General features: G+C 42.1%; 2 protein-coding genes across 2 annotated transcripts; both read left to right on the top strand.

Moving 5' to 3' along the window:
• The first annotated feature begins 1,873 nt into the window (after nt 1-1,873).
• LOC130138582 (aquaporin NIP2-1-like) lies at nt 1,874-6,255 on the top strand. Its single transcript, XM_056312995.1, has 5 exons — nt 1,874-2,153; nt 2,334-2,558; nt 4,911-5,105; nt 5,185-5,246; nt 5,798-6,255. Exons 1-5 carry the CDS (start codon nt 2,013-2,015, stop codon nt 6,036-6,038), a joined length of 864 nt encoding a protein of 287 aa, XP_056168970.1. The 5' UTR covers nt 1,874-2,012; the 3' UTR covers nt 6,039-6,255.
• A 3,269-nt stretch (nt 6,256-9,524) lies between these two features.
• On the top strand, nt 9,525-17,257 carry LOC130138583 (aquaporin NIP2-1-like). Its single transcript, XM_056312996.1, has 5 exons — nt 9,525-9,771; nt 9,952-10,176; nt 15,921-16,115; nt 16,195-16,256; nt 16,808-17,257. The coding sequence occupies exons 1-5, from the start codon at nt 9,631-9,633 to the stop codon at nt 17,046-17,048; spliced, it is 864 nt and encodes a 287-aa protein (XP_056168971.1). The 5' UTR covers nt 9,525-9,630; the 3' UTR covers nt 17,049-17,257.
• Nucleotides 17,258-24,817: the final 7,560 nt, after the last annotated feature.

Below are 24,817 nucleotides of genomic sequence, written 5' to 3' on the forward strand. Positions count from 1 at the left end.
AAATCTCATAGTTCAAAAGAAAAAATTGAAAGCAATTTCTTTGAATACCTCCATATGAATTTCCTATGATTGACATGGTTGATTCAGACATTGGGAATTTCCGGTTCAAGAATTAGAGACAGCTATCGAATCCCACGAATTGCGTGTAGACTGTTCTGAGCTAGGCCTGGGCCTGACCGGTTCGTGAGTTTATATGGTGTTCTAAGTGCCTCCACACCCGTGCCCTTGCATTAGTAATAAAAAAACAGAATACCTTAGCTGAGATGACGAGGTAATTCCTAGAGCCTCCATAGAAAAAAAGAAAAAAAAGAAAGGAAAAGAAAGTCCTAATAGCCCAATGACAATATTCCCCATCGCAAGTTCGTGAACCGCAACCCTCCAAAAGGGTCTCTCTAAGCCCCAACCTTTTTATTCTCTCGTCCCTCCTCGACCCCACAATCCTTGGACCGATCAACATATTGTCCATAGCAAAACTTTCGCGCCCTCTGAAGCGTTTGGTGGATGGGGGACCTTCTCCTGTCCTCACCACGATCAGGTCCCCGATATTTTTCATAAAAATTCCATTTTTCATGACCGTATTTCACTACAACCTGCACAACATGTGCCTATTGAAGCCATACAGCAAAAGCTGATAGACTGTAGAGAACAACAGTTCATACTTGGAAGAGTTTGGGGTTCTGTTCTGCATGTCCAAAGATATCTATATAATAGTGTCCCAAAACGAAAAGAGAAGAAAAGAATGTTGGTATGATAGTGAAGTCTGCACAAGCCTTTCGCGTCTTAAAATATCAAAGGATGGTATGGTCTTCGAAATTGCAAAGGCGAAGGTGTACCTGCCAAACCTGAAAATGATGAATGTGCTTCCATGTTCTTTTTCTAGAACTTAGTAACTTTTTCCCTAACACGCACTCGGACCATAACAAACATAAACCAAACTCCAGTATTTAAAAACTCATCGTATATGCAAAGGACTTGACAAAGTCTTTGTTTTGTCTATTGTAGAGACAGTTACCAGGTCGGGTCGACTGTACTAACTATTTATACGAGACATGGACTACTTTGCAGATGCGTTTGTTTCACTAAAACTTCATGAAAATTATGGTTAGTTTTTATTTGTTGGGTGGTTTAAGGAAAGTAATCTCATTCTTACCAAAATGGGAAGTCATGTTAAAATATGTCTCGAGTTTAAGCCCATAGTATATAATCCGATCCGAGTAAAGATTGCGGAAAAATACAGAAATTGTTTCTGCGTTGAAGTGACTTTCAATAATGGATAATTAATCTTGAACCTTGTGTTTGAATACAAGTTCGTTGAAGCACACAACAATTTCCGCACATAAATTGAAGTCTATGTTCTCTAACAGGAAAGTCCAACATGAACTTTGATTTTGGACTTTGACTCGATCAACATGTCAGAGAAAGAATTTGAAGAAATAAAAGATACGTTCCTGCAGAACTCGGTTTGGGTTATTTGTGATTTATATCTTTATATATTCTTAGATTTCATTTGGCGAAGCCGCCGGGGTGTGCCGTGAGTGCTCCAAAGGAAGCGCCGTTTTGACGAGTGCTTGGCAGAGGATTTCTTCGTAGAATTACACCAATAATCTTAGTATTGAAGGTGTTTAAATCTTGTGGTAAGATATGTGTGTAATTCTTTTGTGAGACTAAGAGATTATTTCGTGAGGAATTGTGGAGTTAAACACTGCATGAGTTCTTGAGTGCAATTAGGGGATGGGAAACAATGATTAAGAATGTTTGAGCGATTCGAGTCTTTGATTGGTTTAGCAATATTTGTTACTTTTACACAAGTAAAAGTTGCTTTATAAGTTAAACGAGTAGTGGCACGTCCACACAACTCTATCAAAGAAGTATCTCAAAAGATTCGGAGATAAAAGAGGAAGAGGGTACAAGAAAGGAGGGGCACATAAGTCATCATAAATAGCCAAGAACTCTCCTCCTTTTCGCCCAAAAGCCTCTTCTTAAACTTGTCTGGTCATTCCTCGGACAAAAGAATGGCGACGCAAGATCCTGAGCTCAACGTCTCCAACAACGAGCTGCTCGCGGTTCGAAACCTGAGGTCGGCACTTGAACGAAGTGTTCTTCCCTTAAAGAGATTGTATGGGAAACACTACCCTCCTGGTTTCCGCAGAAAGGTGAAGTTTCCATCTTCTTCCTCCTCCACCTCCTCCTCCGCTGCTTCTTTGCTGTGGTTTTCCCGTTTCGTCTGAATTTGTGGCCACTCGTTGCCCCAAAAGCTACATGCGTTTGCTTGTGTAGTTAGGGATAACACTTCGCGCATGATTAAACTTGCGAAGGACGCGTATGTACTGCAGGTGGTGGCCGAGATAATAGCGACGTATCTGCTGGTGTTCGTGACGTGCGGGTCGGCGGCGCTGAGCGCGAGCGACGAGCGCAGGGTGTCGAGGCTGGGGGCGTCGGTGGCGGGAGGGCTGGTGGTGACCGTCATGATCTATGCGGTGGGCCACGTCTCCGGGGCCCACATGAACCCTGCCGTCACCCTCGCTTTTGCCGCCGTCCGACACTTCCCATGGAACCAGGTAAGAAAAAGCTGCGGAAAGAACACTTCAGCAAAAGTCGATCCTCCTATAATCCCTATGCCATGCATTTTTCTCATCGTCCTCGTCACACTCTTGGCTTTTGCCTCATTCAAAGAACACGATCGCTACAGCTTTTCCTGTGTTTTGGACGCATTTCAAACTCGTGGATTCATGCCATGCGGCTCTTTCGAGCTTTTGGCATCAAGTCTTTAAGAGGAATATTTAGTTAAGCAGTGACTATTTGCAAATGCACTTTGCCTAGGTATAAATTTGCATCACAAGCTTTCTACTTGGGAGGGAGTGCGACAAATGTTCCCATTTAGAGAATTGACTTCACCTTTATCTTTGGGACCCATGATTTTAAAACTAGATGCTGTTCCCATTGAAGTGGTCATGAAATAGGAATTAAGTGCAATAGAATTAACTGCGTCTGAAATTGAAAAACATATTATGTTATGAACATTGTTATATATCTTTTTCTTTTATGTGTTGAGTGATTTTTTGCAAATAAGAGAGATGTAATTTTCGGATACGGAAGAACATGAAAGGCAACACAACTTTAAGGAAAAACACCGAGTACAGCACAGGGGATCTAGGTTCGGACATAGGGACTCGCATTTGGGCTATTACAGAACCACGTCTGGCACCTGGGTCCTTGATCTGGGCCATGGGGACCCGAGATCTGGCCTCGGGATCGATGCTCTAGGCCATCGAAATCTAAGTTCGGGCACCACGAACCCAGGTCATCACTTGGTCTTCACTCAAAACAGCAAGTACGATCCTGCAAATTCTAATGTTGGATTTGGACCCGGGTCATCACTTGGCCTTCCACTTCAACATAGCCCGAGTTAAAGTCGGAAAAGTATTCCAACCCAAAAGAAAATGATGGAAAGGCATGGACTTAGACGCCCATGTGTCGGTTTTGCCCGATGCTGATCTATGGATTGAATGCAGGTGTATTTCCTCTCACTTTGGAACGAATTGGGATAATTGATAGAAGGGGAAATTAATATATGTGGCACAGAAAATGATGCGGTGTGCGACACAAATTATTGTAGGAGACGGCACGAAGTGATGTCACCTGTGCCGGTGTGGGAGCAAAGGATATTATAAAGAACTCAAGTCATTGTAGGGTTTTAAATGAGTAGAAGCCAATTAATGGGGGATTAGGTGAGTTTGAATACGTAAGGAAGAGTAGCATTGTTAATTAGCCAGAAGAAGTCACATTCGCGACTGGTCATACATTTTCGTTAACATCAAAAGGGACAGAAGAGCGAGAGCGACCCGATGCCGAGACAAGATTAAACTAGAGAGAATGTTATTATCGGAGTTACATCAACATAGTAATATAGTAACGATAGACTGTATAATATAAATGCAATTGGATAGGAGACTTCACTCGAGAAGTCTCCTAATGGAAAGGCTGTAGAAAATGATGGAAAGGCATGGACTTAGACGCCCATGTGTCGGTTTTGCCCGATGCTGATCTATGGATTGAATGCAGGTGTATTTCCTGTCACTTTGGAACGAATTGGGATAATTGATAGAAGGGGAAATTAATATATGTGGCACAGAAAATGATGCGGTGTGCGACACAAATTATTGTAGGAGACAGCACGAAGTGATGTCACCTGTGCCGGTGTGGGAGCAAAGGATATTATAAAGAACTCAAGTCATTGTAGGGTTTTAAATGAGTAGAAGCCAATTAATGGGAAATTAGGTGAGTTTGAATACGTAAGGAAGAGTAGCATTGTTAATTAGCCAGAAGAAGTCACATTCGCGACTGGTCATACATTTTCGTTAACATCAAAAGGGACAGAAGAGCGAGAGCGACCCGATGCCGAGACAAGATTAAACTAGAGAGAATGTTATTATCGGAGTTACATCAACATAGTAATATAGTAACGATAGGCTGTATAATATAAATGCAATTGGATAGGAGACTTCACTCGAGAAGTCTCCTAATGGTCAGAGCCCCCCCCTCCCCCAAATGGCCGACTCTGACCAACCAAAAAAGCTATGAGTGGCCTCATGGTTGGGTCCATTCCTCTTAATTGAGGAAGGAATTGGCATTGTCAATCCATCTGATGACATCGAGCACTTCTTTGGGCTTTCTCCTTCGTACCTTGATTGTAAGGAAAATTATCTAAAAAGTTCTAAACTTAATGCAATTGTGCTAATTCAGTCTCTAACATTTTTTTCATTACCAATTCGGTCCAAAACGTTTTGCATTTGTGCCAGTTCAGTTCATTCGGCCACTTTTGGCCCATTACAAATCTAGTTTTAATTTCAAGTAACAAAAATGAACTGACTTCTCAACTAACTGGTTTGGCACTTTCATGTGTATTGCAGGTCCCATTTTATGCTGCCGCTCAACTACTAGGAGCAGTCTCCGCTGCATTCACGTTGCGCGTGCTCCTCGATCCTATCAAACATGTCGGTACCACTTCGCCTTCGGGGTCAGACGCCCAAGCCTTGACCATGGAGATTGTGGTCACGTTTTCCATGATGTTCGTCACTTCGGCTGTGGCCACCGACACCAAAGCTGTTAGTATCACGACAATGCTTTATTTGCAGCTAAAATTGAAACTGTAGAGCTTTTCTTATCAATCCACTTCCATTGCAGATTGGAGAGCTCGCAGGTATAGCAGTTGGCTCCGCCGTATGCATAACATCTATATTGGCTGGGTAAGAAACAATATCACTGTCTGTACTGTAAAGTCGAATCTATTAATCGCATTTGCGAAGCAAACAACAGATGCAAGATAGGCATTGCTAGGTAAAACCAGAACAAAGAATAATAAGTCTTGAATGGGCAATCTCTACAGTAAGTACTGTGTTCTGGCAGGTTGAATCTTATAATATGACATGCTGTCCCATAACTAGAGACTGAATTGAACACCGGAAGATTGGGGAACCTTAGCTACTTGACCATTGTTATAGGTGCTAAAAAGCCATACCAAAAATCGAAGGGACTCAATAACAGCAATTTGGTCCGCAAAAAAATTGAAATTTTGCGAGGTAATTGGCTGACCGTTGTATATAAATTAGTCACGACGATAGCTGAAGTTTAGCTCACATCGTAATCCCCCACTACTTGCCTCTAATACTAATTGAATTCTGCCCATTTTGTGCTTTCTCTCTAATACGGAAATTAAGCAAAATGATCCAACTTCACTGGAAAAACATGCTCCAAAAGATTCGAACAAAAGAATATGTTGCTAAGCTGTGATATGCAGACCGATATCGGGTGGATCTATGAACCCAGCAAGGACCATAGGACCAGCACTTGCCAGTCAATACTTCGAGGGACTATGGGTGTATGTGGTCGGGCCGGTGACAGGGACTCTTCTAGGGGCTTGGTCTTACAATCTTATCCGGGTCTCGGATAAGCCGGTACATGCGATTGCACCGTCGTTTTCATTCCAACTTCGAAGAACGAGGAGCTGCGATGGCCAGGCGATCAATGAACCCTCTTGATGCTCTGTTAAAAAAGGGAGAGGTTTGCATTGGTTTTTAGGAAAGCCAGCGTAATACATCTGCTTGATCCTTAGTATGGCTGTATTTCTCGTGGTGACATATATATACAGCAATGCCAACGGATGCACTAGTGTTCTGACATCTAAAGTGCTGGCACATCTGCATTTTTCTCTCTTTATGTCAATATGGAATGTAATGTTCAAGTTTGCTTAGTTAAGCGAAAGTCCATTTTTCGATCCCTTAACTTTTGCATTTTTTTCCCTATTAAGTTCTCAAACTATGTGTCTAATCGAGTTCTTCAGTGCGCCTAACTTTTCTAATCGAGTCCCTCCTGCTCCAAATGCGATTAATTGGAGTTGCATGTGCATTAGAGCCAACAAGACACTGACTTCCCCATAGAAATAAGTGGAAGTACTGATTGAAACCAACAGTCTAGACCTGGTCAACACCTTAAAGGAGTTCAGGTCAATTCACGTGGAATGCTTACGCCCTTATCGTGAACTCTCCTTTTCAAATATTTAGGTAGCCCAATACTTTAAGCTAATTTAAGATCCGTTTTTTTTACGGAAAATATAAGAGCACTTTGTTAATCTTCAGATACCACGCGAGTTTGTGCAACAGTGGCATTCTCAGGGTTATACTTATCTCCATTTTGGAGCAGTTTGCCATGCTCTAACATTCTCTGGCAGAAAGGGTCTTCGTGTGGCTGCGCGCATGGCTCTCCTCGATACCAAGTTCCTTGAGTGTCAACATGCTTGTATACGGACCGTAGAAATCACCCTAAATGCTGGCACAGTCTTTGTGACCCTTTTTCCCAATTTCAACTTGGCACTGTCTTATCGTCGCCAGTTGAGTGTCCTTAAAGTCCAACTGGAAATAACTGGTGCACCTCAAACTCCTGATTCTATTGCAGCCACCCTCCATTACCAAATGATATATCGTGTCTAGAATCATCTTAAAATTGTCTCTCTATTTATTTCTGTGGACAACAACCAGGCATCGTTTTGCATTCATGTTCCTAGACAAATTTCTAGATCTAAGTTGGTTAAGCTCTTACCAGACACATGGGTGATCAACTACGAGAAACTCCATAAGAATGCTGCTCCTATCCAAGCCACTAAGTCCAAGTTTTCTAAAAGGAAAGATGGTTCTGTGGTCATCACATTTGATCACTCTCATGAGAAGGTGGAAAATTCTATATTCCCCACCATTCTCACTTTGAGACCGTGTCTCAGACAACTATCAGAGGATTGCTGTTCAGATCCCAAGGATCTAATTGAATCATTTGATTTTGAAGGACGGCCAATTCATTACTTTAAAGACCCATGCATAGGCCATTGTTTTTGGGATCTTGACTGTTAGTGTTATGGCTACTCAAATTTTTATCACTTGCATCAGTTTGAAGAATTCTCTTCTTGTCAGAGGGAATTTGCAGCAGGGGCAAAGATTGTAACTTTTGTTTGAGTGACTGGATTACCTTGGTCTGTGAGGATCCTCAAAGAGGTGGATCTTTCTTTAACATCTTCCGCAAAGGATACATATACCTGGTGATTTTAGCAACAAATTCTCTCAGGTAATTGACAATTCCAAGAAATTGTTTGACTTGTTTGTGAGAAAGCTTCTTATATGGAAATTTGAGCAATTCTTTGGCAATATGATCACTAGGCTCGAATGCCCCATCTTTTAACTGCATGCCCAAGAATTCTACCTCTGTTTGGGCAACCTTCATTTTTTTTTTTTCTGAGAGAGGACGATGCTATATTGCTTGACTATGGCAGCAAACCGGGAGAGAAGGTTGCGGTGAGATCTCTCATCCTCGCTATAAAGCAGGATGTCATCAATGTAAATCAGAGAATTTGAACACCAGTATCTATGAGTGCTATTAGAGAGATAGGGTTTGCATAATTGGATGGGAAGATCAATATTCCCCATCGCAAGTTCGTGAACCGCAACCCTCCAAAAGGGTCTCTCTAAGCCCCAACCTTTTTATTCTCTCGTCCCTCCTCGACCCCACAATCCTTGGACCGATCAACATATTGTCCATAGCAAAACTTTCGCGCCCTCTGAAGCGTTTGGTGGATGGGGGACCTTCTCCTGTCCTCACCACGATCAGGTCCCCGATATTTTTCATAAAAATTCCATTTTTCATGACCGTATTTCACTACAACCTGCACAACATGTGCCTATTGAAGCCATACAGCAAAAGCTGATAGACTGTAGAGAACAACAGTTCATACTTGGAAGAGTTTGGGGTTCTGTTCTGCATGTCCAAAGATATCTATATAATAGTGTCCCAAAACGAAAAGAGAAGAAAAGAATGTTGGTATGATAGTGAAGTCTGCACAAGCCTTTCGCGTCTTAAAATATCAAAGGATGGTATGGTCTTCGAAATTGCAAAGGCGAAGGTGTACCTGCCAAACCTGAAAATGATGAATGTGCTTCCATGTTCTTTTTCTAGAACTTAGTAACTTTTTCCCTAACACGCACTCGGACCATAACAAACATAAACCAAACTCCAGTATTTAAAAACTCATCGTATATGCAAAGGACTTGACAAAGTCTTTGTTTTGTCTATTGTAGAGACAGTTACCAGGTCGGGTCGACTGTACTAACTATTTATACGAGACATGGACTACTTTGCAGATGCGTTTGTTTCACTAAAACTTCATGAAAATTATGGTTAGTTTTTATTTGTTGGGTGGTTTAAGGAAAGTAATCTCATTCTTACCAAAATGGGAAATCATGTTAAAATATGTCTCGAGTTTAAGCCCATAGTATATAATCCGATCCGAATAAAGATTGCGGAAAAATACAGAAATTGTTTCTGCGTTGAAGTGACTTTCAATAATGGATAATTAATCTTGAACCTTGTGTTTGAATACAAGTTCGTTGAAGCACACAACAATTTCCGCACATAAATTGAAGTCTATGTTCTCTGACAGGAAAGTCCAAAATGAAATTTGATTTTGGACTTTGACTCGGTCAACATGTCAGAGAAAGAATTTGAAGAAATAAAAGATACGGTTCCTGCAGAACTCGGTTTGGGTTATTTGTGATTTATATCTTTATATATTCTTAGATTTCATCTGGCGAAGCCGCCGGGGTGTGCCGTGAGTGCTCCAAAGGAAGCGCCGTTTTGACGAGTGCTTGGCAGAGGATTTCTTCATAGAATTACACCAATATTCTTAGCATTGTAGGTGTTTAAATCTTGTGGTAAGATATGTGTATAATTTCTTTGTGAGATAAAGAGATTATTTCGTGAGGAATTATGGAGTTAAACACTGCATGAGTTATTGAGTGTAATTAGGGGGTGGGAAATACTGGCTAAGAATGTTTGAGCGATTCGAGTCTTTGATTGGTTTAGCAATATTTGTTACTTTTACACAAGTAAAAGATGCTTTATAAGTTAAACGAGTAGTGGCATGTCCACACAGCTCTATCAAAGAAGTATCTCAAAAGATTTCGGAGATAAAAGAGGAAGAGGGTACAAGAAAGGTGGGGCTCATAAGTCATCATAAATAGCCAAGAACTCTCCTCCTTTTCGCCCAAAAGCCTCTTCTTAAACTTGTCTGGCCATTCCTCGGACAAAAGAATGGCGACGCAAGATCCTGAGCTCAACGTCTCCAACAACGAGCTGCTCGCGGTTCGAAACCTGAGGTCGGCACTTGAACGAAGTGTTCTTCCCTTAAAGAGATTGTATGGGAAACACTACCCTCCTGGTTTCCACAGAAAGGTGAAGTTTCCACCTTCTTCCTCCTCCACCTCCTCCTCCGCTGCTTCTTTGCTGTGGTTTTCCCGTTTCGTCTGAATTTGTGGCCACTCGTTGCCCCAAAAGCTACATGCGTTTGCTTGTGTAGTTAGGGATAACACTTCGCGCATGATTAAACTTGCGAAGGACGCGTATGTACTGCAGGTGGTGGCCGAGATAATAGCGACGTATCTGCTGGTGTTCGTGACGTGCGGGTCGGCGGCGCTGAGCGCGAGCGACGAGCGCAGGGTGTCGAGGCTGGGGGCGTCGGTGGCGGGAGGGCTGGTGGTGACCGTCATGATCTATGCGGTGGGCCACGTCTCTGGGGCCCACATGAACCCTGCCGTCACCCTCGCTTTTGCCGCCGTCCGACACTTCCCATGGAACCAGGTAAGAAAAAGCTGCGGAAAGAACACTTCAGCAAAAGTCGATCTTTGGGACCCATGATTTTAAAACTAGATGCTGTTCCCATTGAAGTGGTCATGAAGTAGGAATTAAGTGCAATAGAATTAATTGCGTCTGAAATTGAAAAAAATATTATGTTATGAACATTGTTATATATCTTTTTCTTTTATGTGTTGAGTGATTTTTTGCAAATAAGATAGATGTAATTTTCGGATACGGAAGAACATGAAAGGCAACACAACTTTAAGGAAAAACACCGAGTACAGCACAGGGGATCTAGGTTCGAACATAGGGACTCGCATTTGGGCTATTAGAGAACCAGGTCTGGCACCTGGGTCCTTGGTCTGGGCCATGGGGACCCGAGATCTGGTCTCGAGATCGACGCTCTAGGCCGTCAAAATCTAAGTACGGGCGCCACGGACCCAGGTCATCACTTGGTCTTCACTCAAAACAGCAAGTACGATCCTGCAAATTCTAATGTTGGATTTGGATGAGTTAAAGTTGGAAAAGTATTCCAACCCAAAAGAAAATGATGGAAAGGCATGGACTTAGACGCCCATGTGTCGGTTTTGCCCGATGCTGATCTATGGATTGAATGCAGGTGTATTTCCTGTCACTTTGGAACGAATTGGGATAATTGATAGAAGGGGAAATTAATATATGTGGCACAGAAAATGATGCGGTGTGCGACACAAATTATTGTAGGAAACGACACGAAGTGATGTCACCTGTGCCGGTGTGGGAGCAGAGGATATTATAAAGAACTCAAATCATTGTAAGGTTTTAAATGAGTAGAAGCCAATGGGAGATTAGGTGAGTTTGAATAGGAAAGGAAGAGTAGCATTTTTAATTAGCCAGAAGAAGTCACATTCGCGATTGATTATACATTTTCGTTAACATCAAAAGGGACAGAAGAGCGAGAGCGACCCGATGCCGACACAAGATTAAACTAGAGAGAATGTTATTATCGGAGTTACATCAACATAGTAATATAGTAACGATAGGCTGTATAATATAAATGCAGTTGGATAGGAGACTTCACTCGAGAAGTCTCCTAATGGTCAGAGTCCCCCCCCCCCCCCCTCCAATGGCTCGACTCTGACCAACCAAAAAAGCTATGAGTGGCCTCATGGTTGGATCTGTTGAAAAAGAACAAGCGGTAAGTATGGTTCAATAACCTCTAAAGAGAGCAAAGAGTAGAAGAGGACACACCCAAAAAATTGCTGCTGAAAAACTCACGTACATTCAATTCAACAGATCACAAGCCTATTGAATAGGCATAACATCAAAAACTACTCAGCAAGAAAATAACAACAGGATAACAATAATAAAGACCCACTAAAATATCCCACTAACTAAAACGTGTAGAAACAAACCCCTACAAATTGGGACTCCACTACTACATTATTGAAGACATGTAAAACTGAAATTTGACCACTTCAACACTACTTCACGTGCTGGTGTTGTGTTTATTCAATACTCCCTCTCAACACCAGCTTCTACTCTTTTCACCATACCGAGCTGATGACAGAAACTTTTGAACTTGTTGCTACTCAAGCTTTTTGTAAACAAATTTGCAACTTGGTTTTCTGTTTTGACATGCTCCAACTCAATTTCTTCTTGCAAGACTTTATCTCTGATAAAATGATGATGCACCTCCACATGCTTAGTTCTTGTGTGAAAAACTGGATTCTCCGCCAAACGTATTGCCGACAAGTTGTCGCAGTACAAAGAGACACCATACTCTGTTGGTTGATGCAAGTCTTTCAATAATTGCATAAGCCAAGTGCTTTCTTGAGCTGCCATCGCTGCTGCTCGGTATTCTGCTTCCTTGGTTGACAAAGACACCGTTGGTTGTCTTTTACTACACCAAGAAATTACCCCGGACCCAAGCATGAAGACATATCCGGTAGTTGAACGCCGGGAATCATGGTCACCTGCATAGTCGGCATCACAGTAGCCAACTAGTCTGCAATCTCCACCTTTCTTGTACATAATACCATAGCCAAGCGTGCTCTTCACATATCTCAAGATTCGACGAACTGATTCCAAATGAGTCTTCTTTGGATTTTGCATGTAGCGACTCATCACACCAACATACCGAGCCCTCGGTGCTTGTTTTAGCCCATAGAGAGCCTTCCGGAGCTTACACACAAACTCAGGATGATCTTGATTCTGAAAGCCCATTGGTTGGCTCATGTAGATCTCCCGATCTAGCTCCCCATGCAAAAATGCATTTTTCACGTCCATTTGCCACAAGTTCCAACTTTTGCTTGCTGCAAGTGCCAGTAGGACTCGCACAGTTGTAAACTTCGCAACTGGACTAAACATTTCATCATAGTCTAGTCCATATTGTTGAGAGAACCCTCGAGCTACCAGACGAGCTTTGTGCCTCTCTATTGATCCATCTGTGCGGCGCTTTATCTTGTACATCCATTTGCAAGAAATAGGCTTCACATCTCTTGGCTTTGGTATGAGCTCCCAAGTCTGATTTCGCTCTAATGAAGCAATTTTCTCTTCCATAGCCTTAATCCATTCCGAACTCTAAGACGCTTCCTCAAATGTCTCAGGCTCTTTTGCATCTGCCTCTTCTACTATGGCGGCATTAGCATACTTAGGATTTGGCTTTCGGGCGCTTGTTGACCTTCTAAGTGCAGTTGGTGTACTTGCTCCACTTGGCTCATCTTCTTCGCTTGGCCTTTGGTATACACCTGTTTGCCAAGGATTTTGAGTTATGCCTTCTTCAACATCTACATCGTCGTCTGCAACCTTTGTTTCACTTGAACTCAACTGGAATTGAGAAATTTCTAACATTTCCTTAAAAACATCCGAGTCCGGTAGTACTTCCTTGTTCGAGGACCACTATGAGGAAGCTTCATCAAACACCACATTCCGAGATGTGTAGCATTTCCCGGTTGTTGGATCGCAACATCGCCACCCTTTTCTTTGACTGTCGTATCCTACAAAGATACACCTAACAGCCTTTTTCTCCATCTTACTACGTAACTAGTCAGTTACAAATACATAGCACACGCATCCAAAAACTCGAAAATGACCAACAGCAGGCTTCATGTTCCATATTTTTTCAAAAGGTGAACAAAAGCATAACCTTTGTTGAGGAAGCCTCTTGGTCACGAAGGCCGCAGTCTTCATCGCTTCCGCCCAAAACCGTCCCGGAACATTCTTTGAATGAAGCATACTTCGACAAACTTCTGCTAGATGCCTGTTTTTCCTTTCTGACACCCCGTTTTGCTGCGGAGTGCTAGCACATGTGAACTGATGGCGTATTCTGCACTCCTGAAGGAAATCTGTGAACTCATTTGAGATGTACTCTCCCCCATTGTCGGTGCGTAGACAATGGACTCTTTTACCAACCTCCGCTTCCGCTACCTTCTTGAACTTTGTGAATTTTGAAAGAGTTTCAGATTTTTCCTTCATAAAGTAAACCCACACGTACCTCGAGAAGTCGTTAATGAAGGTCACCATATACTTCATCCCACCAACGGAGGCTTGCTTAATTGGTCCAAACACATCAGAGTGTATCAACTCTAATGGTTCATTCGTTTTAAATTTGGACTCTTCATACGGCAATTGGTGCGCTTTTCCATACTGACAGCCTGCACATATAATGTCTGTTCTCACTTCAAGTTGTGGAAGTCCCTTCAACATCAACTTCTTCATCATCACATCTAGCTTGGAATAGCTAACGTGACTTAGCCGCATGTGCCATAAGTTTGCCGTCTCATTCCTTCTCGTCTTGTCTACATATGCGGTTTCCGCAGATATCACGTAGACAGACTCCATTTTTCGTCCCTTCATTACCGGCTCTTCTGTAATCTCAAGGTCTCGATATATCTTCGCATCTGGAACATGATAGACATTTTGGAGTGACACCTCGGCATCGCTACATTGGGGAGAGACGGCCGTATTACCGATGTGGGCTATCGGTAACTTTGAGTTATTCGCAGTCACCACCACCCGACTTCCCTTGTACTCCGACAAGTTCTGCAACTTTTCTTTATCACCGGTCATATGGTTTGAGCAGCCCGAGTCAACGATCCAATCATTCTCATAATCGATTTAACTGAATGTTGTTGCTGTAAGGGATAGCTCCTCCTTATCTACAGCAAAGAAAGCCTCAGCATCCCATTCATCTTCGTTTTTTGAAGTAGCAGCATTACTCTCGATGGCCTTCTTTTTTGACCAGCAATCTTTTGCCATATGACCTTTCTTATTACAGTTGTAGCACTTCCCTTCAAACTTTTGGCCATTGCCATGGTTCTTAGAATCTTTCCATGCATGAACGCTCCCTTCATCTTGATGACTTCTCGCCTTGTCATCGTTCTTTTTGGATCCACCGTCGGCATGCCGCTTGGAATTCCACTTGCCTTTGTTGGCATAGAGTGCCTCTTCTTCATTCTTCAACGAGACTCCTCCCATTTGCTTAGCTAATGCTTCTTGACCAGCTAGCAAGTTTTTGAATTCGACAAGCGACGGCTGAGTTTGCCATCCTTGTATGGCAGCAACAAAACTCCTGAATTCTGGCTTCAAACCATGGATGATCATCCGCTTCATCCTGGTATCGCCAATCGGAGCCTCCGGATCCAATTCAGTAATCTCTCAGCATAACGTCTTCACTTTGTGGAAGTACTGAGCGACCATCATGTCGCGTTGCGCCATCGACAACAACTCACTTTCTAAGAGTTGGAGCTTCATATCGTTCTTCTTAGAGAACAGCTTGGCGAACGTATCCCAAGCTTCTTTGGGAGTTTCCGCATTTCGGATATGCTCCAGCACATCCTCTTCAACTGTCGTCTTCAAAACGAACATGGCTTTGCCTGCTTTAATCTTCCACTTCCGCAATGTCCCATTCGCATCTTCAGCCTCTGGTTGTCTCACATCGTTTCCATTGACAACCTCCCACAAATCCTGGCCCTGCATATAAGACATCATGCAAGTGGACCAAGAATTGTAGTTTTGGTTGCTGAGCTTCTTGATTCTGCCAACGACTTGAAGATCACCCATCTTGGCAGTAGAGATGCTCACAAAATACCCAGAACCTGGCTCTGATACCGGATTATTGAAAAAGAACAAGCGGCAAGTATGGTTCAATAACCTCTAAAGAGAGCAAAGAGTAGAAGAGGACACACAAACAATTGCCGTTGAAAAACTCACATACATTCAATTCAACAGATCACAAGCCTATTGAATAGGCATAACATTAAAAACTACTCAGCAAGAAAATAACAACAGGATAACAATAACAAAGACCCACTAACATATCCCACCAACTAAAACGTGTAGAAACAAACTCCTACAAACTAGGACTCCACTACTACATTATTGAAGACATGTAAAACTGAAATTTGACCACTTCAACACTACTTCACGTGCTGGTGTTGTGTTTATTCAATAGGATCCATTCCTCTTAATTGAGGAAGGAATTGGCATTGTCAATCCATCTGATGACATCGAGCACTTCTTTGGGCTTTCTCCTCCGTACCTTGATTGTAAGGAAAATTATCTAAAAAGTTCTAAACTTAATGCAATTGTGCTAATTCAGTCTCTAACATTTTTTCATTACCAATTCAGTCCTAAACGTGTTGCATTTGTACCAGTTCAGTTCATTCGGCCACTTTTGGCCCATTACAAATCTAGTTTTAATTTCAAGTAACAAAAATGAACTGACTTCTCAACTAACTGGTTTGGCACTTTCATGTGTATTGCAGGTCCCATTTTATGCTGCCGCTCAACTACTAGGAGCAGTCTCCGCTGCATTCACGTTGCGCGTGCTCCTCGATCCTATCAAACATGTCGGTACCACTTCGCCTTCGGGGTCAGACGCCCAAGCCTTGACCATGGAGATTGTGGTCACGTTTTCCATGATGTTCGTCACTTCGGCTGTGGCCACCGACACCAAAGCTGTTAGTATCACGACAATGCTTTATTTGCAGCTAAAATTGAAACTGTAGAGCTTTTCTTATCAATCCACTTCCATTGCAGATTGGAGAGCTCGCAGGTATAGCAGTTGGCTCCGCCGTATGCATAACATCTATATTGGCTGGGTAAGAAACAATATCACTGTCTGTACTGTAAAGTCGAATCTATTAATCGCATTTGCGAAGCAAACAACAGATGCAAGATAGGCATTGCTAGGTAAAACCAGAACAAAGAATAATAAGTCTTGAATGGGCAATCTCTACAGTAAGTACCGTGTTCTGGCAGGTTGAATCTTATAATATGACATGCTGTCCCATAACTAGAGACTGAATTGAACACCGGAAGATTGGGGAACCTTAGCTACTTGACCATTGTTATAGGTGCTAAAAAGCCATACCAAAAATCGAAGGGACTCAATAACAGCAATTTGGTCCGCAAAAAAATTGAAATTTTGCGAGGTAATTGGCTGACCGTTGTATATAAATTAGTCACGACGATAGCTGAAGTTTAGCTCACATCGTAATCCCCCACTACTTGCCTCTAATACTAATTGAATTCTGCCCATTTTGTGCTTTCTCTCTAATACGGAAATTAAGCAAAATGATCCAACTTCACTGGAAAAACATGCTCCAAAAGATTCGAACAAAAGAATATGTTACTAAGCTGTGATATGCAGACCGATATCGGGTGGATCTATGAACCCAGCAAGGACCATAGGACCAGCACTTGCCAGTCAATACTTCGAGGGACTATGGGTGTATGTGGTCGGGCCGGTGACAGGGACGCTTCTAGGGGCTTGGTCTTACAATCTTATCCGGGTCTCGGATAAGCCGGTACATGCGATTGCACCATCGTTTTCATTCCAACTTCGAAGAGCGAGGAGCTGTGATGGCCAGGCGAACAATGAACCCTCTTGATGCTCTGTTAAAAAAGGGAGAGGTTTGCATTGGTTTTTAGGAAAGCCAGCGTAATATATCTGCTTGATCGTTAGTATGGCTGTATTTCTCGTGGTGACATATATATACAGCAATGCCAACGGATGCACTAGTGTTCTGACATCTAAAGTGCTGGCACATCTGCATTTTTCTCTCTTTATGTCAATATGGAATGTAATGTTCAAGTTTGCTTAGTTTAGCGAAAGTCCATTTTTTGATCCCTTAACTTTTGCATTTTTTTTTCCTATTAAGTTCTCAAACTATGTGTCACGCCCTGAAATCTACCGGAACGCAACATCCCGTCGACGGTTGATTATGGTGCAACGCTCCCAGGAAGCATTGCCGACCCAACGCCCAATCAGAGATCAAACACATACGGAAGCCACGTATATAAATAAATATATACACCCATACAATAAATCGCATGAGACTAAGGATAGCCAAGCAATAAACAACGATCAACGCAGAAAATATGTACATACTTATATCGCTATTTTAAAACTCTTTTACAGTGCTCCCAACAACTCAAATAAAACACCAACTCCTAGGAATAACCAAACAGCCACTTCTCCGATCTGCTCCGTCTCCACAGGGGTGCACGCTCAACGACCGCTGGATGAAATGCAGCATCCCAAAAAGTGGTGGTGTCCTCGGCATCCTACGGATGGGGTCTGAAAATGTTTCGGTTTATACAACCGTGAGACGAATCTCAGCGAGTATGACCCCCTAAACCTAGGCTAGGCTAACATGCAATCTCCTGACCGGAAACAAATATTTATAATCACAACACGACAATAATCAAACCATTCTCAGACCCTGTAGGTTAGACGGATCAACATATAATAATCACGGCACATACGTGGCACGCATGATCACCCGTATGCCAATCACATGCTCATGCACTGATTCTCACACCTTCGTATGCCAGTCTGTGCATGTTCATGCATGCAAATGTCGTCGACATGTCATGCGCATTTCTCCGGCCCACTGGCCCACACTGGCACACTTGCCCAATTCATCATTATTACGACTCGAGTCATTAATTTTTCACGGCCCGGTGCGTCTAGCCTGCTTCAAAGTGCATGAGGCGCAGCAACCGATCTGGCCCAGTGTCTCTAGCCTGCTTCAAAGTGCATGAGGCGCAACACCGATCTCCTTGCGAACCAGAGCCTGCTTCAAAGTGCATGAGGATGGTCGCCTTCCGGACATACCGGGCATCGTCCTGCTTCAAAGTGCATGAGGACGGTATCGACCCGAAGGTCCTTAGGTGATCACACAACTTATTATTATCTGAACCCAGCGTATAACGCTTCAGGGTATTTTAGGTGATCACATGCTCATGGCAGACACGCATTCTCGCACAATTTCACCACATGCCACACTCTTGGCATACACAATGCGTGTCCATGTTATGCAATGCAATGCACCACGAGCGCCAATGAAATCCAATCACTCAATATCACAGCATGTGCTCAATTGGCCCAATTAATACCGTGTGGCCCAACGTGCGATTCACAATTCAAACACATAATTCAAACCAATCATTGGCCAATCGCACTCCACAAAATCAGCCACACAATGTCACGAGAGATGAATACAAGCCAAGGCACTCAAGGTCGATCTCCCACACTAATATACCAAACATACTCATGCTCGATTTAGACGCATTCAACTCATCCTCAATACAATCAATTTATTTCCGTTCTCACCCAACCCATTCAACATTGATTCCGCACATTTATTACAATTCAATGTAATGTGCCTAAGGCCCGCCTTGGCAAATTAGACTTAGTCCTCATTCTCATTGGTACGGGGTCAATAGATAGGATTTATATAAGTCCTAAATAACCACTAAAAATGCCTAATTCCTTGCCATCAACCAATGACTCAACTAAGTACTCAACTTGGACAAATTGCACAAATTCGGTACTCAATGAACAGTACCAGGGGAGGACACATTTTGTCCACTAAACCACAATTAAACACCCTCATTAGGCTCTAATCTCAAACTCCAATCACCCAACAACCAAATACACTTAATTAGGCCTCAATTAAGTCCAAATAACACTTGAATTGCCTAATTTCAAGTCTTGAATCATTGAACTCAATTAGTGCCACACTTAGACAAATTTGTGCAATTTCGGTACTAATGAACAGTACCAGGGCAGATTAAGCCTTAGTCACTAGTTCACACTTAAACAATCACATTAAGGCCTAATCACATACCCTAATCACCCAACTACCAAATACACTTACTTAAGCTTCAAATAAGCTTAATTAGCCCCTAAAATGTCTAATTCTAAGTCATTAACCATTGAACTCAATTAGTACAAAACTTAGACAAAAATACACAATTTCGGTACTCAGTGAACAGTACCAGAACAGGGGCTGTCTTGGGCCTTAATCCACCATTAAAACATCTCATTAGATCCTAATGACCCATACAAAACATCACACGCACAATTAAACCTAATTAACCCTCAATTAGGCCTAATTAACCCCTAAAAATGCACAATTAAACTAATTAAGAGTTTAGGGGTTTATACTCGCCTATTAACGATTCGGGACGACGGGAACGGGCGGTCGATCACCGACGAGCGGTAAGGATCGACGGCGGCGTTCCGGGTGCAAGCCGGCGGTCACGGCGACGACGGAACCGACGATTAGCTGCTGTTCGGTTCTGTTTGAGGCCGAAACAGGGGCTGATGGTGGCTGGTCTTGGGCAAAACTGGTTGCTGGTGGTGCTGAATGGGCGGGGACAGCTCCGGCTGGTACTGTTCCGGCGTGAACAGTACCAGACCCAGCAGAAACAAGAAACGGAAGAAGAAAATACGAAGAAGAAGAAGAAGAAAATGGGGGTTCTGGTTCTGCCGAGTGAAATGGGAAGAAAAGAGAGAGAGAGTGGTCAAAATGAGTCAAAGTTTGGTTGGGTGGAATCCATGTGTCAAAATCTAGGGCTAATGGACAATTTTGCCCTTGATCCAAGGGCTAGAATTCAATCTAATCCATTAATCCAAGGGTGAAATGGTCATTTGTCCTTAACCATGGTTGACCAGACCTGAGTTAAGCCCTAACTCACCTTGGTTAGTCCCCTAATTAAATCCAAAATTCGGAATTACCAAAAATGGGTCCAAGGGTATTTTGGTAATTTTTCGGTCCCGGGTCAAAATTCCAATTTTCGCACACACGCGTTCCATATGTGCGTGGCCAACATAATATGGCGTCGGAATCGCGAAATTCACTTTTTAAGTCCTCGAAAACTGACTGCAAAGTTTTGGGAAAAAAAATAATATTATTTTTCCAATTTTTGTTGATATTCCACTTTTTGGTCAAAACCACTCTAAATGTGCGTGGCCACCCCAAAATGACATTGGGCGCGAAAAATAACCTCAAACGGCCTCAGAATCCGGCCTCGGTGCCTACAGGGGCAAAACCGTAATTTCTCACCCCCGGACCGAAATTCTAATTTTCACTCGTACTAACCCCAAACGTGTATGGCCAGCGTAATATGACGTCAGATTCCCAAAAATAGTCTCTTAAGCCTTCGAAAATTGACCTCGAAATCCAGGCTCAATTCCGTGAACAAAACTCGCTAAACTTTCAATTTCAGGGTCTCTCGCTAACGGGCGGCTGTTAGGAGTTACGCGTATCGACCTAGGGCTATCCATATCGTAATGGTCTCGATCATTGAGAGAATGAGAAATTATCATAGTTCCAGAGGTCACGATCGCTCGGTTCAAGTTCAAGACTGGTTGGCCACGTGTACTTTCGGTCTTGCAGAATCACCTGCGATCCGATGGTACATCATTGGCCTTGGCCAAACCAGATCCGTTACCTTTCCTAAGATCGGTCCATACTGGTTCATAATATTCTCTCGTCATTTCTCGAGATCGGTGCCCAATTCACGATCTGGTCCCTGGTCCACGTACCATTTTCCTAGTTAGCCGTACCCCATTGGTTAGTATCCCGAGAGTGATCAGCTCTGGGCGAGACTTACTAAAATGAAATGCGAAATATGGTCAATTTATTGATCCCGGAATTACATCGAAATTCAGGCTGTTACACTATGTGTCTAATCGAGTTCTTCAGTGCGCCTAACTTTTCTAATCGAGTCCGTCCTGCTCCAAATGCGATTAATTGGAGTTGCATGTGCATTAGAGCCAACAAGATACTGACTTCCCCATAGAAGTAAGTGGAAGTACTGATTGAAACCAACAGTCTAGACCTGGTCAACACCTGAAAGGAGTTCAGGTCAATTCACGTGGAATGCTTACGCCCTTATCATGAACTCTCCTTTTCAAATATTTAGGTAGCCCAATACTTTAAGCTAATTTAAGATCCGTTTTTTTTACGGAAAATATAAGAGCACTTTGTTAATCTTCAGATACCACGTGAGTTTGTGCAACAGTGGCATTCTCAGGGTTATACTTATCTCCATTTTGGAGCAGCTTGCCATGCTCTAACATTCTCTGGCAGAAAGGGTCTTCGTGTGGCTGCGCGCATGGCTTTCCTCGATACCATGTTCCTTGAGTGTCAACATGCTTGTATACGGACCGTAGAAATCACCCTAAATGCTGGCACAGTCTTTGTGACCCTTTTTCCCAATTTCAACTTGGCACTATCTTATCGTCGCCAGTTGAGTGTCCTTAAAGTCCAACTGGAAATAACTGGTGCACCTCAAACTCCTGATTCTATTGCAGCCACCCTCCATTACCAAATGATATATCGTGTCTAGAATCATCTTAAAATTGTCTCTCTATTTATTTCTGTGGACAACAACCAGGCATCGTTTTGCATTCATGTTCCTAGACAAATTTCTAGATCTAAGTTGGTTAAGCTCTTACCAGACACATGGGTGATCAACTACGAGAAACTCCATAAGAATGCTGCTCCTATCCAAGCCACTAAGTCCAAGTTTTCTAAACGGAAAGATGGTTCTGTGGTCATCACATTTGATCACTCTCATGAGAAGGTGGAAAATTCTATATTCCCCACCATTCTCACTTTGAGACCGTGTCTCAGACAACTATCAGAGGATTGCTGTTCAGATCCCAAGGATCTAATTGAATCATTTGATTTTGAAGGACGGCCAATTCATTACTTTAAAGACCCATGCATAGGCCATTGTTTTTGGGATCTTGACTGTTAGTGTTATGGCTACTCAAATTTTTATCACTTGCATCAGTTTGAAGAATTCTCTTCTTGTCAGAGGGAATTTGCAGCAGGGGCAAAGATTGTTACTTTTGTTTGAGTGACTGGATTACCTTGGTCTATGAGGATCCTCAAAGAGGTGGATCTTTCTTTAACATCTTCTGCAAAGGATACATATACCTGGTGATTTTAGCAACAAATTCTCTCAGGTAATTGACAATTCCAAGAAATTGTTTGACTTGTTTATGAGAAAGATTATTATGTGGAAATTTGAGCAATTCTTTGGCAATATGATCACTAGGCTCGAATGCCCCATCTTTTAACTGCATGCCCAAGAATTCTACCTCTGTTTGGGCAACCTTCATTTTTTTTTTCTGAGAGAGGACGATGCTATATTGCTTGACTATGGCAGCAAACCGGGAGAGAAGGTTGCGGTGAGATCTCTCATCCTCGCTATAAAGCAGGATGTCATCAATGTAAATCAGAGAATTTGAACACCAGTATCTATGAGTGCTATTAGAGAGATAGGGTTTGCATAATTGGATGGGAAGATTTGGAGAGGAACATATGGTTTAAAGGAAAGAGGGCTTGTTCAAAGAAAAATATTCCATCACCTGCGGAGTCTGAGTCCTCATCACCGCTGGTGTCTAAATAAGTTTAGACGGCACAATAGTTTTTTTCTTGAAGGTTCAATTTCAAGGGAGAAGAGGGACTCGAGATCATCCTCTTCTATGGAAATTCCAGTCTTTCTGTGGTTAGAATCCACAAGATTTATGCTTCTTTTCATTGCTTGAGGACAATTTTTTTGCAAAATGCCCTTTTCTTCCGCAAATAAAACATGTCTTTCTTCTTTCTTTTCCCATATCGTACGCTATCTTGCGCCACTTGCTCTTACGGAGGGATTTCCATTTGCCCCTTTTTTTTTTCTGATGGATGGAATATTTTTTGAAATGTTTCTTTTTCCTGGTTGAGCAATCACAAGAGTCTTTCCTTAGTAGACAGGCTAATCCTACCATCCTCATGGCTAGTGAACAAAAGCCACAATCTGCAGAATCTTCTGAATTACAAACTGAAGAGGATACAACAACCACAACTTCCGAAGAAGTTACTAGTACCAATGCTCCTACTTCTGAAGGTGGAAAAATTCTATTTTCCCCACCATTCTCACTTTCAAACCTTGTGTCTCAGACAACCCATCAAAGGATTGCTATTCAAATCCCAAGGAACTGATTAAATCCTTTGATTCTGAAGGATGGCCAATTCATTACTTTAAAGACCCATGCACAGGCCAATGTTTTTGGGATCTTGATTGCCAGTGTTCTAGCTGCTTAAATTTTCCCGAAGATGAAGAAGATGATAGTCCATCTTCCCGAAAAAGAAATATAAAGAAACAAGATTGTCTCTATCAGAGATTGTAACTTCTGTTTGAGTGGCTGTATTGCCTTGGTCTATGAGGATCCCCAAAGAGGTGGATCTTTCTTTAATTCTCATTTTCTGGCTTTTTTTTTTCTTGTCCTACTATAACTCTTAACTCCTAATTTTTTTTTGGGTTCTGTGCACAATATTCATTCATAAGTAGAATTAATTGGTTATATGTTCAAACTCTTCAACTTCCTTGCTTCATTAGTAATATGCAGGGTAAGTATAATATGCAATTGAGTCCTAAAACTTTCAAAAATTGAAATCAAGTTCTAAAACTTGTCACGAAAGTACAATCTAGTCCTAAAACTTTCAAAAAGTGCAATCAAATGAATGACTTAATTGGATCAATATGACAAGTTTTAGGACGTGATTGTACTTTTTAAAAGTTTTAGGATTCAATTGCACTTTCGTGACAAGTTTTATGACTTAATTACACTTTTTGAAATTTTATGACTTAATTGCACTTTCGTGACAAGTTTTAGGACTTTTAATGCACTTATCCCTCTAAATTATTCTACGTATTGCCAGTTTTAGCGCCCCTTTCTACGTCTTCTTCTCTTCTTCTTATCCTTCTAGATTGGTTCTGCATGAAAGAGTTTGTGGAATTCACATGCATATCCTTCATTTTGTAAAAGAACTGAGGAATTTTGGAATGAGAATTCTCTTCTTCATTGCCACAGAAACGTAACATATATACAAGAAGATACACCTATCAAACAAACTCCTAATTAGGCTAAACTACTAAAAATACAAGGACCACACAATAAAAAGTAATAAAAGATATGCACACAAAACTTTCTAAGTAAACAGCCTAAATAAATGCAGATCACAGCTGCCTTTCCAATACCCCCCTCAAGTTGGAGCATGGGGATCTCGAATGCCCAACTTGCGAAGAATAAAGTTAAATTGATCCTTTCCCAACTCCTTCATGAAGATATCAGCTGGCTGCATTGAACTACGTACGTAATCTGTTTGAATGTTACCATTAAGTATCTCATTACGAATAAAATGACAGTCCACTTCAATATGCTTGGTACGCTCATGATAGACAGGATTGGCGGCTATATGTAAAGCTGCCTGACTGTCGCAATACAAGTGCATAGGTTGAGAATGTGCCACACCAAGAGAATCTAATAATCCTTTCAACCACTTAAGTTCACAAACTGTAGTAGTCATAG

This window comes from Syzygium oleosum, unplaced genomic scaffold (genome assembly GCF_021117445.2).
Source record: "Syzygium oleosum isolate NSW1041296 unplaced genomic scaffold, Sole_v2.1 Sole_v2.07, whole genome shotgun sequence".
Lineage (NCBI taxonomy): Eukaryota > Viridiplantae > Streptophyta > Magnoliopsida > Myrtales > Myrtaceae > Syzygium > Syzygium oleosum.